Genomic DNA, 17,736 nt, shown 5'->3' with positions numbered 1-17,736 from the left:
AATATGGTTCCTTCTGTTTAACAGACATTTGCCTTGGGCTGTAGAATGCAGAGAGCATTTTCAAAAGGGAAAAAGTGGTGAAAAAATGCTTGACATTTTCCTCAAGCAGTTAGAAGTTTGTGGAGATTTTAGGTGCCTTTCATGTACTTCAGAACCATTTTGTTTAATCTTATGGCATAATTTCCCCCAAAAAGAACACAACCTGGGAGAATTGATAAGTAGTAAACATATAATGATCTGGAGAGGGTATTCTACTTCCTGAATTTTTAGTGGGGATAAGGCCATCTGTTTCTCCATATGGAAGTGTTATCCACTGCTGTATTGAAGCCAACACAGAAGCCAAACAACAGGAGGAGGCAGCCTTCTTGTTCCTCATGGCTTTACCTTTGATAGGATTAATAAAACTCTTACTTTATTTAGAGTTCAGATTTCTGGTTGTGGTATCTAAGGTCACAAAACTCAGAGTGTGACCACCTGAAGAATATTTTAAAGTGGATAGAGTGAACTCCTTAATAAAATGGTGTTCTTTTATAGTAAATTCAGCATTGTAGGAATATATGTATGTATCAGATAGGGTCTTGCTCTTTCACCCAGGCTGCAGTGCAGTGACGCCATCATAGCTCACTGCAGCCTCGAACTGCTGGGCTCAAGTGATCTTCCTGCCTCAGTCTCTGAGTAGCTGGGACTACAGGCACATGCCATCATGCCCAGTAATTAAAAAAACTTTTTTTGTACAGATGGGGTCTCATTGTATTGCCCAGGCTGATCCTGAGCTCCTGGGCTCAAGTGAGCCTCCCACCTTGACCTCCCAAAGCATTGGGACTACAGATGGGAACCACTGTGCCCAGCTCTTTTCATTTAAAATAATTTCATTGTATTTTATTTAGTGAGGCATAACAAATGCCAAAAAATATTTTCCTTATTTTTAAATGATCCTTCTGAAACTTTATTCTTTCTCTTAAGATCTTAAAAAGTATTTTTATTTGTGTGTTTCCTTTGTATGTTTTTTGTTTTAAGATTTTAACAGCTTCTCTGTGGATGACGAGTGCTTAGTGAAGTTACTTAAAGGATGTTGCCTCAAGAACTTACAGCGGCCCTTGCAAGCTGAACTATGTTACAATCATGTTGTGGAAAGGTAAGACCAAACAATAAAACCAACCCAAGTGCAAATTGTGGTTTCTGGGGAATTGCTGTGAGAAAGTGATACAAAATGCTTTTATCTCTTACTGCTAAACTCTTACTTGGTGTTACCAGAAAGAAAATCCAGTAGTGTTTTGTTGTTGCTTTTGTTCCTCGTGAACAAAATTATGGTCTAGGTGGAATATGGCTTTATGTATTTCTACTTGGTGTTTAAAGATGACTCACAAAAACTGTATTTATAGCTCAACTAACAGGTGTCTAGCCAAGCTCTGGCAGCATCATACTGAACCTCTGCTACTCATTAATTTTTTTATTTTTTACATACTTCTTTAGTTTTTTGTTTTGTTTTGTTTTGTTTTGTTTTGTTTTTAAAGAGATGGGGGACTTTACCTGCTGCCCAGACTGGAGTACAAGTAGTACAATCATGGCTCACTGCAGCCTGGAACTCCTGGGCTTAAGAGATACTCCCAGCTTAGCCTCTTGAGTAGCTGGGACTGCAAGTGTGTGCTACTATGCCTGGCTTCCGATACTAATTTAATTCATGCATTTGTTTGCCCATTCATTTATTCCATGGATATTTGAGCACCCACTGTGTGCCAGAGACTGTGCTGGATTCTAGGGATTCAGAGCTGAGTAAACAGACTTGCCATCACCGTGATAATAATGTGGCAGGAAAGAGAGGCATGTGATGAGCACTCTGTCTCTCTTTTGGCAAAGGGCAATTCTTCTGTATATAATTGAGCTTTGTTCTGGTTTTATTCCACCCCAGTAGCATTGATGATGATGTCCTGCTCCATTACTAACCATAGAGTTGAATCAAGGTTCTGATCCCTGGCCCTTTTCTCTGTATCACAAAGGCAGTATCTACAGGGGCCAGACACGTAACCTGACTTGATCAGGCCAGCCGAGTGGCAGCAGGAATAGAATTGGTAGGCTCTGTAGGTTAGGGTGTTTTCTCTGAAGGGTGTAGGCACACTCCTCAGCTCTATTTGATTATTGCTCTGCACAGTGTGGGCCCAATAGCAATAATCCCTACCATTTTTCATGAAAAAGCCTGGAATCTGGATTTTATGTAAAATCACCTGATTTTAAAATATTGCCTCAAATTTTTTGAAAATATTCTGCAAGCCAAAACAACCTCAGCCATAGACTGCTGGTGGACATCCTGTGCTCTGTGTCACGTGCCTTTCCGTCCACGGCCACCTGATCCCCTTCTTCCTGACAGTATTGATGGGAATATAGGAGGAGTGGTTCCCCTATAAGAATAAAGACAAAATGCTTCCCAAATGTACCGTCTTTAGTAATATTCTGTAATTAGTAAACATGTTAAAGAAGTGTCCATGGAATTCTATTTTATTAGTGTTTCTATAAGGATTAAAAGGATGATCAAAGGGATGACCTATTGTGCTGTTTTTTTGTCTGTGAATCTCATAGTGAATTGTTTGCTTATGTGCTTTATAATTTTGGATTGTGAACTCACCTTCATTGGAGTTTTATCTTGAGATTACTATGAGGCTATATTGAGGAAGAGTTGCTCTACAGTGATTTTGCATTTTATTTCTGTCAGGTACCCTAAAGGTTTTTTCTGCCCAGCGCCTCTTTCTTGTTAATTTCATTGCCTACTTCTTGGATCATTTAGACAATATAAATTTGAATTGCACATTCAATGTGGGCATGCCTATTGGTTATTAATTTCCTAAGGAATTATTTTTTCTTCTCATCGAAAGTGCTGGCCAAGGAGACAACTGTCTTTCTCGTTTGCCAGTGAGTGGGTTTGTTCTAACCTGCCTTTCTCTTAAGGAGTAGTCCTGTAAGGATCCCAGCTTTAAACAGAGGTCTCAGTTTCAGCGCCCTGCTTTCTGAGGGCCTAAGGCCTCATCTCCTGCATGGACATTAGGATACAAAGCCCTTGACTCAGATGGAGGCAGACCACAGGGCTCATTCAGCATCATCCCACATATGTAGAGTCTCACTTTTTCAATTCTAGCTGTTTTCGACACTTGAGGGTTTTTTCTTATGTTCTGGTGAGCTAAGCTATGCATTTGAAATGGTGTTAGTTATATTTTTTTTTCCAGTGCTTCTAGATGTTTTATAACCAGAGAGTTAAGTGTTGACCATTTCTTTATTGGCCTTTTAAAGCATTATAAGGCTTTAAAGTACAAAGGGAGTTGAACCTTAGTTTAAAAATAAAACAACTTTCTTATTTCTAAATGGAGTCATTTTCTGAACACATGCATGTTCAGAAAGATGATCTTGCCATATCTAGGGTTAATCTTTAAAGATCTGTATGCACTGATTTACCTAAGAGACAGCAATCAACCATCAGTGCTGGGTTTACATTAAGGAATAAAAGATTAATATATGAAAAGAACATTATTTATTGCCATAGTTTAATGAATTCTATAACTATACAATGGCGGCTTTTCTATGATAATAGACTTAGTGCTGCACATATTTTCTGAGGAATGGGAATAATATATATTTAGGAAAATATGTATTTCTTGTTCTGTTAAGATTTACTTGCTTTTCCTCCGCTCTTTCAGTGAAAAGCTACTGAAGTATGACCACTACCTAGTGCCGTTCACTTTGTTTGAATTGGCATCTTTGTATAAAAGCCAGGGGGAAATTGACAAGGCCATAAAGTTCCTAGAAACTGCAAGGTAAGTGTTGAAGGCAGCTTTTCCTTGATCGTTATGGAGTCAGAGGTATCAATATTGCTATAACAACAGCAGTAACATTATATACTTAAAAATTAATAATGTCAAATTAGTAATAATGCTACTTTTGCTAACATTTATGCTTATGGCTTTTGCTGTAATTGTGCTGTTTCCAGCCCTCTTACTGCCTCACCCTGTGACTATTTACAGATATGATTATGGGCATCTATTTGAAAGATTTCTAACTTATTTTATTCTGTATCAGGGGTTGGCCAGCTTTTTGTGTAAATGGCTGGAGAGTAAATATTTTTAGATTTGTAGCATAAAGTCTCCATTGCAACTACTCCATTATATCAAAAGAAGTCATAGAAGGTAATATGTAAATAAATGGATGTGTTTAGATTTGGCCCTTGGGTCCTTGTTTGCCAGCCTTCAGTGTATTCAGCCATACCTATTATTTCCTTGAAGAGCCATTGATCTTATGAAGCTTGCACATCTTACCCAGACTCTCTCTTTCTTCTGTTTATCATGGCAGTTTCAAAGTATTTTTATCATTCTGGTAGGCAATAGCTTTTAGACCTGTGGTCATGGATCACATAGGTAAGGCAAAAACCCTGTGGCCTGTTTGCCTTGAACACTTCCTGCAGTAGAGAAAGAATGCCAGACTAGCTCTAGGTCATAAACAGTGATTTGTCCATTTATTCAAATTCAGCAATTACTCACTGAGCACCTATTATGTGTCAGACACTAGTAAAGGCTTTAGAGAGACAACTATAAACTAAGCAGGCATTGTTTCTGCTCTGTTAGCTAGAGGGAGATATTAAATAGACAAGAAAAATATCAGGGCCGGGTACGGTGGCTCACGCCTTTAATCCCAGCACTTTGAGAGGCCGAGGCGGGCAGATCACGAGGTCAGGAGATTGAGACCATCCTGGCTAACATGGTGAAACCCTGTCTCTACTAAAAATACAGAAAATTAGCCAGGCGTAGTGGCGGGCGCCTGTTGTCCCAGCTACTCAGGAGGCAGAGGCAGGAGAATGGCGTGAACCTGGGAGGCAGAGCTTGCAGTGAGTCGAGGTCACGCCACTGCACTCCAGCCTGGGCGACAGAGCGAGACTCCACCTCAAAAAGAAAAATAAATCAGCGGTATGTGTTTGCTGAGATTTGTAATATGATACATGGTCCCTGGGTGTTACTTCAGGATAGATTGATTCTGAAATATTTCCTTGAGGAAATGATACTGTAGCTGAGAGTTGCATAATTAAAGTCAGTCTTGAGATCAGTCATTAGAAGTCAACCAAATAGGTAGGGAGCACTCCTGACAGAAGTCACAGTTAATGAACATCACGTTGAGGAGGTTGAGCCACTGGGTCTGTGATGATGCTTTTTGCTGTGCTGGGGAATACTTAGAAGAGTATATTTGGGGAGAGAACAAAACATGCTTCTGTTCAGACCATGATTCTTTAAGATGGCTATTAGGTACTCATATTAGGTAGATGGCAAGTTGACATTCATACTTAGCATGGAGTTCAGTGGTAAGGTCAGGGCTGAATGTAGAGATTTCAGTCAACAGCACAGAGATAGTGGTATTTAAAGTAATAGCACATGATGAAGTCATTTTGTGAATGTTATATAGCTAGAGAAAGAGGTCTAGCACAATGTCTGGGATATGCCATCTTCTTAGACATTAAACGATAAGATTAAGAAGATTAAGAGAGTTAGGAAGACATCTAGGAAAACCAACCAAATAGTGTTTCAAAAAGAGCATGGTCAGTTATGAGGGCAGCAACTAAGAGCTCAAACAAGGTAAGACCAGAGAAGTGGCTGCTGAATTTGGCAGCATGAGGATCGTTGGTGACTTTGACAAGTGAGGTGACAAACAAAATGGAGTCAGCTACTTTAGGCAACTCTTTTAGGATGTTTGCTGTGAATAGAACATCGTAATGGGGCAAAAGCTTTAGGGGCATGGTAGAGCCAAGAAGGGCTTCCTTAAAATATTTAGATATAGGTGATATGAGAGCAACTTGCTTTTAAAGTTAATTTGTTGAGCGTATGACCAATATTTCAGGTGTTCGATATAGATATCTTCAAATCCAGCTATTGGAAAATTATGGATTATAAATCCTGCTCTTCCAAATATTCATTATTTGAATATACAATGTACAATAAGGCAACTTCATAATAAAAATAAAAGACTAGTAACTCACTGCTATTTTATTTTATTTTATTTTATTTTATTTTATTTTATCTTATTTTATTTTAGAGACGGAGTCTCGCTCTGTCGCCCAGGCTGGAGTGCAGTGGCTGGATCTCGGCTCACTGCAAGCTCCGCCTCCCGGGTTCACGCCATTCTCCTGCCTCAGCCTCCCGAGTAGCTGGGACTACAGGCGCCCGCCACCTCGCCCTGCTAGTTTTTTTTGTATTTTTTAGTAGAGACGGGGTTTCACCGTGTTGGCCAGGATGGTCTCGATCTCCTGACCTCGTGATCCGCCCATCTCAGCCTCCTAAAGTGCTGGGATTACAGGCTTGAGCCACTGCGCCCGGCTGTAACTCACTGCTAAAAAGCAATGAAAAGCCTCCACTAACTCAAGACAATACTGATGATTCAAACATAAAGATACTTCCCAGTAATTCCAAGACTGTCGTCTGTACTTTCCCTTTATGTATTAGGAGCTTTGCAAAGTTGCCCACATTGGTGGCCAGACATTTAGGAAAATACTCAATTCCATCCTTTGTAAACTCCAGTAAGATATTGATCTTAGTTTATGAATAATACATTTACTAACCCTCATCAAGATTACCAGTGAGTAACCCTTACACCTGTTCAAAATGAAGGGCTATAGAAATAAGTGCCACTGTGAAGAAAGCAGTTATAACTCATCCATGGGCCAAGGCAGTATGTAAAAGGATTTCATTTTTCTGATTCTTAACAATTCTGGTAAAAGGAAGTCAACATTAATGCTCTTAGGCAGGTTTTAAATAATCTTTGCATTTCTATGGCCCCCTTTAAAGACATTGACCTAATTATTATGTAATTATTGGCCAAACCATTGATATTTACATTTGAGAATTGGAATAACTAATTTTGATGTCATTAAGTAATTCTGCTGCCTTTGTTGCAGTTGTTTCATTTCAGTTTCTTGAGTGATTGATCATGTGATCATGCTAACCATGTTTATATGCATCTACCTTAAAATTTTCCAATTTAGGCCGGGCGCGGTGGCTCACGCCTGTAATCCCAGCACTTTGGGAGGCTGAGGCACGCAGATCACGAGGTCAGGAGATCGAGACCATCCTGCCTAACACAGTGAAACCCCGTCTCTACTAAAAATACAAAAAAAATTAGCTGGGCGTGGTGGCAGGCACCTGTAGTCCCAGCTACTCGGGAGGCTGGGACTGGAGAATGGTGTGAACCCAGGAGGCGGAGCTTGCAGTGAGCCCAGATCGCGCCACTGCACTCCAACCTGGGCAACAGAGCAATACTCCGTCTCAAAAAAAAGAAAGAAAAAAAAATTTTCCAATTTAAAAAAGGAAGTCTAATTACTTAGGACTAGTTCACAAAATTCATTCAGCCCTTCTTACAACCTTCTTGCTATGTTTACGAATGGTTTGGTAATTAAGCAGAACCTTGCTACTCAAAGTATGACCTTTAGATGACCACCAGGAAGCTTCTAGAAATGCAGATTATTGCAGTTCCCCCAAAACCCCCCAACAGAACCAGAATCTGTTACGCATTTTAGAGTTTGAAAGTAAATAAGCAGATCACAGAGAGGAATGGGACAGTGGTGGTACCCTGGTATATAAATAAATTTTGACTATGCAATTTTATTGTTATTGTCTTCAGGAACAACTACAAAGATTACTCCTTGGAGTCCAGACTACACTTCAGAATTCAGGCAGCTCTTCACCTCTGGAGAAAACCTTCCTCAGATTGATCAGAACTTGAAGGATGGAATTTTCCCTCAATTAGCATCGGCAATCTGCTATAGATTCAACCTTATGTTAAAGTGGAAAAGTGATATTGTGAATAAGAGACAAAAAACTAATTTTATTGTCAATATTTTCTATCATCTGAGAGATTTGCTGTTGGTCTACATAATTTTTTTTCCTATGGAATGGCATTCTATATTATCTAGACAATTCTTATATTTTGCCTCCCCCAAAAGAATTTCATATTAGATTTGAATTGGGGGGTGAAGAAGTCTTTTGAAAGACTTGCAGATGCAATAGTCTAATTAGATTATTTATTTTTTTAATGTGGAAATTGATATTGTTTAGCAAATAGCTTACAAGTTGAGCCAATTTTAGATTTGCGGGTAGTTAAACTTTTGAGATATTTTGTTGCCTAGTATTTAAATTTCAGAAGATAAATAAATATCACTTACATTTAAAATAACTTAGCAGTGACCTTCAGAAGACTTCTGAAAAAGACAGTCTGAAAACATGAACACGGATGGGATGTAATGTACTTCATGGGTTGAAGAGACCCGTATCTATAAAGGATGATCCAGTATTCAGTTAATGGTTTTTTTCTCTTCATTTGATTAAAGGTGGTGACATTTTGGAGAGACTGATTTTGAATGTACTTAAGTCTATTATAATAACAAAATTCAAAAACCCCTGTGTATCTAATGGGAAGAGAGTGTCATATTTTAGGAATTTTTCTTAACCTTAGCAATGAGAGCCTGAAATACATACATAGATTATTTTTCTTCTAGGAAGTAAAGTTCCTGCTGCTTTAAATGATATGTAAAATATCAATAATTTTTACACTTAAGATGTTGGTAAGACCTAGTTTTCTAACCTCTCCAGCACTGTGATGTTTCCTTGTAGATATCTGGACCTTGCTTAGTCCCTAGTTGGGAAACAGAATCAGGGCATGGAGCAGAAGAGAACTTGACACCCCGTATGGTCCTGATTCTGCTACCCATTAGCGGTTAGTGAGGGGACCTTTAGGGAGTCTGCCGTGCCCTGTGTGTCACCATATTTTCTTCTTCTGTGAAATCTAGATTAAAGAACAGATGACTTTTCAAGGTCTCTTTCAGTTTTGTAACTATGAGTCTATGTATTAGGTATTTATTTTCAACAAATGACTTTAAAATGTTGCATGCAAACCATTCTCACTTGGAGTGTTTTATTTTTCAGTCATCACCATTGTCCCCCATTCCCCACACATATGTGTTGTGGCATCCAGAGTGAGGAAAGACAGTTCATGAGTTGATGAATCTGGGCCTTATTTCTGTTTCCATTTTGAGGAATAACTTGTCACAGAAGCCTCTGCAGTTGAACAGAAGGAGCCACATATTGGGAGTCAGGAGTTCATCTCTGTGGGTTAATAGTTCCATGACACGGAGTAAGTAGCTCAGCTTTTCGTGGTTCAGTTGCCCCAGTGTGGATAGCGGCATAGTGTTTGGTACTTGTGAGGGCTTAATTAGATAAAACATTTGATAGCTTTTTGTTAACTGTAAAAGGCTATACAAAAGTATGAGTTATTATAATAATTATGGTTTTTTATGCCCGGATTACAGTATCGGCACAAAAGTATTGGCTGATACTGTGGTCTGTGTTGTAAAATGAAAGAAGCGTAGAAATTCAAATACTTTTCTGTGTATTCATGTGTTTGATGTTGAGAGTAGGCTACCCAGGTTAGATGAACTTGCTCCTGCCGTTCCCTGCCACATGGACCTGTATCAAGTAGTTTCCCGGCCACATGGACATGTATCAAGCAGTGTGTGGCTTGTTTTCTTCAAGGTACCAATTCTTGACCGACACTGAGGATGTGTATCCAATGAAAGATGATTAATAGAACTCAAGTCAGAGTACCACCCCTTCAGATACTATGGTGGTAGATATCAATGTGTTATTAATAATACAACTTTAGGTACAGACAAAATAGAAAATAAAATTAACTGTCATTATAATTAGTAGTGGAAAATACATTAAAAATTATTTGTGTATAGCTTTGGAAAAAGTTTATAAAGTTCTTAGAAGAGCTTTGGTAACATTATTTTTGAAAGCATACACCTACATTGTGACTGTGGGTATACTGAGCATATATTCTTACATTGTTACTGGGAGAAGCTGCAAGTCAGTGCTGCAAGTCAGTAAAAAAAATTCTCTTGGGTATAAAATGAAAGAATTTTAAGCTTAGAGTGGCCATTTTTATTTTAACTCTGCATTACTAAAAAATATAAAAGAAATTCATCTCCATATAAAAATCTTTTTTGTTATTTATATTTTGTTTTATTTTTATTTCCTATTCTTTATGGAGAGTATATCCAGTGGATCTTTTAGTACTGTAATATCAAAATGCTACAAATATTTGTGTTTCCTGCTATGTTCAAGATATTGTAGTGACACCAACTTCTTGTGGCATCAGCTAATACTGCATTTTGGAGTTATTAGGGTGTTCTGTGAAGAATGAATACTGGAGTGACAGTTTTATCTAGTTTTTTGAGGGGCATTTATGATGGGGTTGGGTTGCCCATTGTGTCTGACAGTGCAATTCCTGTACTTCCTGGCATAATTGCCTTTTTTTTCCCCTTAATGGAGAGGCAGGGTTCTGATTGGTGCTGTATAAATTTAAGTAACATTGTGCTTTGTAGGAATGGTGACGAGGAAGGCATGATTTCCCCTTGACAATGAATGAAAGGTGAACAGCATCAGCTCTTATCTGGACATATATGTTAATGTTTTCTGTGCTCCTTGATACAAGAAGTTTCCAAGTTATATAGGAAAATTAAGTCCATTGATCCTGTCTTTGTCCTCAGAAGGCAGAGATGAGACAAGTGGATAAAAGCTGTAGGAAGCTGAATTCCAGATTAATCAGTGCGAAGGAAGATTTTTCATTATCGGAAAACCCAACAGTCTAAAATCAATGACCAGTTCTTCTGCAAAGGGGTGAGTTTAAGCAGGGCTAATGTGACTGCCATTTCTGCCTGTCCTAGAAGCTTAGACTAGTTGAACTTTGAGGTCATTCTATGATTCTTCTATTAGGGCTTCAAATCAGTATCGAGTGTGCGAAGAAAAAGTGCTCCCCCCACCATTTCAAATAAAAGTGAATGTTTTCTCTTTCAAAGCTACTATTAGAGGTAGTTGTGATGGACACTAACAATCCCTGGTGTTAATACTTATGATTCGACTCCTTTATTTTATTTTATTTTATTTTATTTTACTTTAATTTTAATTTTAATTTTATTTTATTTTGATGGAGTCTCGCTCTGTCACCCAGGCTGGAGTGCAGTGGCACAATCTCAGCTCACTGCAAACTCCACCTCCCGAGTTCAGGCCATTCTCCTGCCCAGCCTGTAGCTTAACTTAGCCAGGATGGCCTCGATCTCCTGACTTCATGATCCACTCCTTTTTAAAGTGAGTCTAGTCTGTCGATCTTCATAAATAGAAGGGTTTTTCCCCCAGCTTGGACATTAAAAATAATTTTTAAAAAGGTCTTTGTGGCCAACTGGAAAATCTTCTGGAATTATCTAATGCTTCATTCATTTTCCCCCCCTGTATTTCTGCTTTTTTTTTTTTTTTTTTCCTATTTATACTCTCCATATTTAGAAATCTGAAATTCAAATACATTTAGTTAAAATGAGTTAATGAAGACTCCAGTGATGTTTTAATACCCTAAGATTTTGTGATTCCTTGGGCCTGGAATGGATCTTAGAAAATTACCTTGTCCTCATGAGCTTGTAAGCTGTGTTGTTTTCCCTCAGCCTTGCTCTGCCCAGTACAGTAGCCCCTTGCCACCCTTGGCTGCGGAGCACCCGGAATGGCTTACAGCACATGTGGGAATGGTGCTGAATGCTAACAGAGCATTCACTCATACGTGCTGCACTTCTTAAAGGCCTCCCAATAGCCTGCTTTCGGGAATTCTGGCTTTTAGTTGCTGTCTACTATGATCACCTGATTTGTGCTTCACATACATATCTGTGAAGTTTGCTTTTTCTATTTAAGTGCCCTTATACTTTCATTTCATCATGTTTATCTGCAGATAATCAGTGTCATTGGCATATTTGAACATTATTCTGCCCTCCCTCCGCCAAACTCCTTATGTACTAGAATAAGAAATTTTATTTTTGAGATTATGATTTTAATTTGATTTTACAGACATTCTTTACTTTTTTACAAAGTACAGTTGTTAGAGTCATAGAAGAGTGATTCACATCTTTGAGAAGATAGAGTTCATGATTAATTTTTTTTTTTTTTGAGACAGAGTTTCGCTCTTGTTGCCCAGGCTGGAGTGCAATTGTGCGATCTCGGCTCACTGCAACCTCCGCCTTCTGGGTTCAAGCAATTCTCCTGCCCCATCCTCCCAAGTAGCTGGGATTACAGGCATGTGCCACCATGCCCAGCTAATTTTGTATATTTAGTAGAGATGGCGTTTCTCCATGTTGGTCAGTCTGGTCTCGAATTCCCGACTTCAGGTGATCTGCCCTCCTCGGCCTCCCAAAGTGCTGGGATTACAGGTGTGAGCCACCGTGCCTGGCCCAATATTTTCTAAGATAAAATTATTCTGCAAAATCTAGTGAAACCTTTTCAATTGCTTTGTTATTAATGTTTCAACATTGACTCTGTCAACTAGGCCAATATTACTATTTAAAAGTTTTTAGAGGCTGGCCATGGTGACTCATGCCTGTAATGCCAACACTTGGGAAGCCAAAGTGGGAGGATCACTTGGGACCAGGGGTTTGACGCCAACCTGGGCAATATAGTGAGACCCTGTCTTTACCAAAAAAAAAAAAAAAAAAAAAAAAAAAAATTAGCTGTGCATGATGGAGTACACTAGTAGTACTAGCTACTGGGGAAACTTAGGTGGGATAATCACTTGAGCCCAGGAGTTTGAGGCTACAGTGAGCTAAGGTCATGCCACTGCATTCCACCCCAGGTGACAGAGTGAGACCCTATCTCAAAAAGAAGAAAAAAGGGAAAAAAAAAATAAATAAATAAATATATATATATATATATATAAAAAATAAAGGTTGTAGATACATGTTACCCACTTAGAGAATAATTTATTTTTGAATGTGTATGATACCTAAGTGATATGCATATATATAATTAAGACATTTTTAATCTCTTTAGATATTTCTTCATAAGATACATGTATCTATAGATACCTATATACAAAACAACTTACAAATAATAAATAGACATTGTTTTATACAGTTCTTTCCAAAGAAATGCAGGATTTTTCTCCAAATCCTCCCTTCCTGAGTCCAGTTATTTACATATTTTTGTCTTTAAGTGTTAGATTACTTGTTTCTGCTGCCTACTGTTGGTAGTTTTGTCTTTTATACATTTGCTGTTAGATTTAGTTACTTTGAAATGTTGAACTTGGAATGTAATGAAAAGGGCACATGAGAATTCATCATCAGGGAAGATATCTTTTATGTTGAGCAGTTGCTATCTGATCTTGACAGACTCTCCTCTTAGAGGACTGTTGAAGTCCATTCTAGTCATTTTGTAACTTAATAACTGCAGAAAGAAATGATGCAAGGACTGTTTAGTGGACTGAGATGGCTGAGCAGGTTGTTGGCCTGAATTATTGAGAGGAGATAGGTGGATCTAGCTTCAGAGGAAGTCTATGCCCCATTCCCTTCTGCATACAATGTACCCATGACATGTGTTTAGCATAGTAATACTGTAACAGGACATTGCATGGAGAAATCAAAGCAGCTGGCTTACTGTATTTAACTAAAAAGAATGCCTACAGATTGGATATTTAATAGGGAAAATCAGGACACTTTAATAACAAATTTCATTATGTAAAACTTGTTGAATATTAACATACGATACACTTTGTATGTTAATGCCATAGTTTTTAGAAACACTAATTTAAACAACGAATTTAAGAGATGCTGGCATATCCCAGTGACACCTTCAGTTTTATTGCTGATTAATATTTTCTAGTAAATTAGTTTTAATTATTGGTAGTCTGTTGGGTACCATTTGGGAAAGAAAGAAATTGGTCTCTGTGTAGCAGACTTATAGCCAAAAAATTTGAAAAAAGAATATTACGTATTTCATTTTTAAAGGAATTGTATTATTGTGAAGTGCTGCATGGTTGATATAGTTTGGTTGTGTGTCTACTCAAATCTCTTATTGAATTGTAGTTCCCATAATCCCCATGTGTCCTGGGAGGGACCCAGCGGGAGGTGACTGAATCATGGAAGCAGTTTCCCCCATGCTGTTCTCATGATACTGAGTTCTCACAAGATTTGATGGTTTTATAAGGGGCTTTACCCTCTTTGCTCAGCACTTCTGTTGCCTACCACCCTGTGAAGAAGAAGGTGCCTTTCTTCTCCTTTGCCTTCCATCATTATTGTAAGTTTCCTGAGGCCTTCCCAGCCATGCAGAATTGTGAGTCAGTTATACCTCTTTTTTTAATAAACTATCCAGTCTCAGATATTTCTTCATAACAGTGTGAGAATGGACTAATACAATGGTTTTACTCAATTTGAAGGTATGACACTCTTTGCCTTGGAAATCATGTAGACATTTTAAGTCATTCCTATTTTTAGTGTAGACAAACATCCAGGTAGCAATTTTGGGGATAATAAATGAGTTCAGCTTTTTTTTTTTTTCCTTGAGACAGAGTTCACTCTTGTTACTAAGGCTGGAGTTTAATGGCATGATCTTGGCTCACTGCAACCTCTGCTTCCTGGGTTCAAGCAATTCTCCTGTCTCAGCCTCCCAAGTAGCTGGGATTACAGTCATGTGCCACCACACCTGGCTAATTTTTGTATTTTTAGTAGAGACAGGGTTTCTCCATGTTGGTCAGGCTGGTCTTGAATTCCTGACCTCAGGTGATCCACCTGCCTCAGCCTCCCAAAGTGCTGGGATTACAGGCGTGAGCCATCACGAGAGCCTGGCCAAGTTCAGCTTTTATTCACATTTTTTCCCCAAAGTGATGTATTCTTCAAAGTAGACAGTTACTTTCTATAGAGTGATTTGTTTTTTCTTTAAGAAAATAATTTACATAAACAGATTATGGTAAACATTTTGAATCTTAGGCTGTTGGTTAAATTTAATGGCTTATGCACTATTGAGTTCTCTTTATTAATATTTGCAGAAGGAGAACATATGTGTTTCACTGATATGTATGGTCCAGAAAAATTACTTAATTCTCAAAAATATGTTGCATTCTCATATTGTGTTAGGGAAAATTCCATAAGTAGTCTGTTTTTTTTTTTTTCTTTTGCTGACTGTTGACATCCAAACACCTGAATGAAAACTGACTCATTTATGTATTGGTGTCTAAAAATATTGATTTGCAGATGTTCATAGAACACTTGCATTTTTTGATTCAAGTTGCTAAATCAAATGTAAAGGCAAATATGTATATTTAATAAGTGAGAAATATTTTCTTATTACTGAAATTTATTCTCAAAGCAAATGTATTTTGTAGATGTTTCATTTGGGAGATTTTGCTTTGCCTTAAAACATACAAAATAAACCTGTCTTGTGGTCTGCCCACCTAAAAACCTCTGTTAACTTCACATGTAGAAGGAGTTCACAATTCTTTGATAATGTGTGGATTTCACTTTCATTTGTATTAAACAAAAATAAAATTAGAGGCCATAGCACTTTGTAAACTAATGTGAAGTTTCTCGTTGAATCATCAAAGCTACCTGTATGTACTTTATAATTTAATGTTCTGTTAGTAAAAATTGTCAGCATTTTATCTTTTTCTCTTCTCATTACATTTTAGTCTCCTATCTTTCCCATTCTCAGCGGTCACAGTTTTGCAGAGCAAAACATTTTTAGAAACTGAAGATGTGCGAGTTCTATATAAAATGAATGTGTTAGTAACATCCATCTGCTGATCAAGTAGGCATTGGATCTGGTACTAGAAAGTGAAATTGATTGTAGCTATCAAAGCATTTTATCAATGTAAGTCAAGAAAAAAGAAGAAAACTGTGAACCTCTGATATTTTTAACATAAGAACTGTTCCCAATGAGTATTCTCTTGCTGATTTTGTGTTAATGTTATCATCTATGATTTTTAAGCTAATGCTAATATAAAATCTAAAATTTCAACATGATGACAACAGTTCCTGTAGCCCAGTTTTACCATTGGGACGTTTTTGGAAACAGATGTCTTCTTAGAAATTGTATTTTTAAGTGCAAATAAATCATCCCGACTTGAAAGTCAACACATTTTATTTTTCATTTCGTAGTATTACAGAATACGCTGCATTTAGATACAGGTTTAATTTGCCAGTTTTCCTCAGAATTCTATATTTTCATATTGCTACAACTGGTTTACTTAACATGCAATTGAATTGTTATTTAAATAAACTACACTTGATGGAATTGCAGTCTTATTCTGGTTGGTCTTCATGTGGAAGCAGTACACGACATCTGTTTTGCTGGTCTTTAATTGTTAATGTGATATGAACTTGAATTTTTGTTTCTTGGTAAGACTTTTTTTTTTTTTTAATCATAACATACAGGTATGAAGGCCCTTCTCTGCACCGAGTTCTTGGCCAAGTCCTGGGCATGAAGAGATAAATGGGATGGTACAGTTGTCTCAAGGAAGGATTGCCTTTTCTCTCATCTTTTTGTAATTTATTTAATAGCTCAAAGATTAGCTGCTGACATGTTCAGTTTAAGGAGGAATCTTCAGCATTCAGGGTATAGCGCAGTGGAAGAAGCAGTAGCCTCTGGGAATCAGGAGATCTATATTTGAGGCTGGCTTTGGCTAGATTGTGGCCTATGTTCCCCCTCCCTAGCCATTAGCTTCTCTGAACCTTGCCTAACCCAGCTGTAAAATGGGGACCATTCCACTACCTAATTCAGCTCTGAGGAGGATCAGAGGAGGGGGTATGCAAGACCACAAAGGGCTAATCCAACATTAAATTCTTCCCCTCCTCCCCTATGTGAGTTTGGGCGGACAGATGTCCGTCACAAACCAGTCGTTTCTGTCAGTGGTTGGGTTTTCATGACGTGATTCAGTAATCGAGGTTCTTTTCAGTCTTGTGGCTCTGCTGTCTTCACACATCTGCTAAGGTCACTGTGGTCTTTTCATCAAGCTATTGAAGGAGACAAAGCATGGAGGGGTGTGTGAGGAAGGTGGTACATATCTGTTTAAGTTCCATTAGCTAGAACTCAGTCACTGCTTTACCTCATGACAAAATAGGCAGAGAAATGTAGTCTAGCCATGGGCTCAGAAAAAAGAGGCAATGCGTATGGTGAACAGGTAGCTTGTCTCTGCCACATTCCCACTTGGGCTGGGTCCACTGTGATTCTCCCAGTGTGTCCCATGCTTTCCTGCTTGTCTTTCCTTTGTTCTTTGGCAGGAGGAGCTTGATAGATTTATGAATGCATCAGTTACAACTTGGTGTAATCAACTTGAGCTTGTTTAAAAACAAAAACTTGAACAGCCATCTAGTAATGGATAAAGGGTGCCTGTGGAATTCAGGGGCAAGAATGTGGGAAATACTTAGGAAGTATTTAAATTCAGAATAGAAAAGCTTTGGAGACTTGAAGAGTATTTCTTATGTCTCTCCTGTGCTTCCTGAAGAGACTTGATGGGAGGAATATATCCACAACAGCAAAGGCTTATTTTCCTCTCATGCTCCATCATCTATTTCAGGCCAGTGAGGGACCAGCTCCACATTATCCTCACACAGGGCCCTGGATTGCCAGAGACTCCACTATCTGGAATGGAAAGAGGAAGGAGGCATGGTGTATAGAAAATGGTCTTGTTGTAGGACTTTCTCCTTAGTTCTGTTAAAAGCTGGGTTCTTGTTACACTACCCTGAAAGATTAGGCTCGCAGACACTTTGAAGGGTGAGATGGCAGGGTTTATTAGGTGAAAAGGTTAAAAAAAAAAAAAAAAGGGAAACAGGGACTCTAAGCAAAGCAAGAGTCCTGCTAGTAGGCTTCCCTCCTCACAGATTGAATCCCACATTCTACCCTGGAACAGGAGAGG

The 17,736-nt window shown here is 38.3% G+C and overlaps 1 protein-coding gene across 5 annotated transcripts in view; it reads left to right on the top strand.

Moving 5' to 3' along the window:
• The window catches only part of TTC39B (tetratricopeptide repeat domain 39B), a 145,020-nt gene extending 128,905 nt beyond the window's left edge, over window positions 1–16,115 (top strand). For 4 of the 5 annotated variants that reach the window (XM_007969198.3, XM_037998375.2, XM_073021617.1 and 1 more), the window contains 3 exons: window positions 1,018–1,135; window positions 3,684–3,800; window positions 7,642–16,115. In XM_007969198.3, coding sequence (XP_007967389.1) covers window positions 1,018–1,135; window positions 3,684–3,800; window positions 7,642–7,732 — 326 coding nt within the window. In that variant the 3' untranslated portion in view covers window positions 7,733–16,115. The remainder of the gene's footprint in view (window positions 1–1,017; window positions 1,136–3,683; window positions 3,801–7,641) is intronic. The other variant, XR_012094794.1, reaches the window with a different exon arrangement.
• Window positions 16,116–17,736: the final 1,621 nt, after the last annotated feature.

Source organism: Chlorocebus sabaeus, chromosome 12 (assembly GCF_047675955.1).
Source record: "Chlorocebus sabaeus isolate Y175 chromosome 12, mChlSab1.0.hap1, whole genome shotgun sequence".
Classification (NCBI taxonomy): domain Eukaryota; kingdom Metazoa; phylum Chordata; class Mammalia; order Primates; family Cercopithecidae; genus Chlorocebus; species Chlorocebus sabaeus.
Note: the sequence above shows the minus strand (reverse complement) of the source record. Positions and strands in the feature narration are given on the sequence as shown.